Raw genomic sequence first — 1,279 nt, forward strand, 5'->3', positions numbered from 1 at the left:
AGAGAGAGAGCACAAGAGCACAGAGGGAGAGGGAGAAGCAGACTTCCCGCTGAGCAGGGAGCAGGAGGTGGCGCTGGATCCTCGGACCCCGGATCTTGACCTGAGCTGAAGGCACTCAACCGACTGAGCCACCCAGGTGCCCCTAGAGTTTGTCATTTTAAATCCACATAATAGTAAATATAAGCAAGACTCTTCTGAAGAATCCTTAAATTAAGGGGCAGCATAAAATGACATAGGATTTAACATCAGTAAGTTGGGGTTTGATCTCTAGCTTCCAGTTATTATCATGAAACTTAAGTAAACCACTTAACTATCCTGAGTTCTAGTTTCTTTGTCTAAAAAGAGAAAACAAACAAACAAACAAAAAACCCCAGGGAAACAGGAGGATGCATCTGAAAGCATTCCGTAAATCAGGGTGCTGCACAGATGGCAGTCTGTTATAACGGAGTTCAGCACTTCGTTCCGGTGGAGTTAGAAATTTCCTATTTGGACCCACCTTCACTGGAGAATTCTGAAAAAGATGCTTCTCGTGGCATGCCTTTTGAGCTCTGTGAGCATCCCTTGCTGAATAAAACTTGATGATGGCATAGAAACCAGGACGGGCCACTGCAGCGTTTGGGAAGACTCGGACCCAATACAGAAGGCCAAACTGGGAGAACACTGTGAACAGAGAATGCTGTGGGGTGGTCCCACACCAAGTAAATGCATGAAATTTCACGCCCGGAAACCGAAACTGCCCGTTCCCCTANAGACACCGAAACTGCCCGTTCCGCTATATTCCCTAAACCCTTCTGCACAGGCAACCCCAAGCACTTCTCATTTCATGAACAGGTCTCCCTCTGAAATCCTAAGATTCGAAAAGCATTAGAAGGCAACATGTGCTGGCTGTTGAGAGTTACCTCCCAGAAATCTGTTGGGGCTGATAGACCGCTGAGGTCCCCTCTAGAACTAAGATTCCTCTCGGAGACTACAAGGAGCGTGAGGTGCTAAGGCCAGACTCCAGGGCTCCCAGTCACCGCCGAGGGGAGGGGGGACATGGCCTTCTCCATCCCGGCTCGGCTCACATGCAAGGCCTCGGCCGTGGGCCCAGAACTCAGTTCCCACACCAGCAAGGTTTTGTCACTTTCGGTGGGAACCGCCAAAGAGACCAACTCCGCCATCCTACCAACGCTACGCAGGCACGACTGAGTTCAGGCTGCACTGCGCCTGCGCAAGGCGCGCCCGCGCTTTTTAAAAAGGGACTTGTACGAGGGGCGGGGCCGGCTCAGCGTGGGGTGGG

General features: G+C 51.2%; 1 protein-coding gene across 1 annotated transcript; it reads right to left on the minus strand.

The window, feature by feature from the left end:
* Positions 1 to 496: 496 nt before the first annotated feature.
* On the minus strand, positions 497 to 1,189 carry RDM1 (RAD52 motif containing 1; the record flags this gene model as incomplete). Its single annotated transcript, XM_034650866.1, has 2 exons — positions 1,065 to 1,189; positions 497 to 676 (listed from the first exon to the last, which is right to left on the minus strand). Coding segments are annotated over exons 1-2 (276 nt in total), but the record flags the coding sequence as incomplete, so codon positions are not given.
* Positions 1,190 to 1,279: the final 90 nt, after the last annotated feature.

This window comes from Ailuropoda melanoleuca, unplaced genomic scaffold, assembly GCF_002007445.2.
Source record: "Ailuropoda melanoleuca isolate Jingjing unplaced genomic scaffold, ASM200744v2 unplaced-scaffold3150, whole genome shotgun sequence".
Classification (NCBI taxonomy): Eukaryota; Metazoa; Chordata; class Mammalia; order Carnivora; family Ursidae; genus Ailuropoda; species Ailuropoda melanoleuca.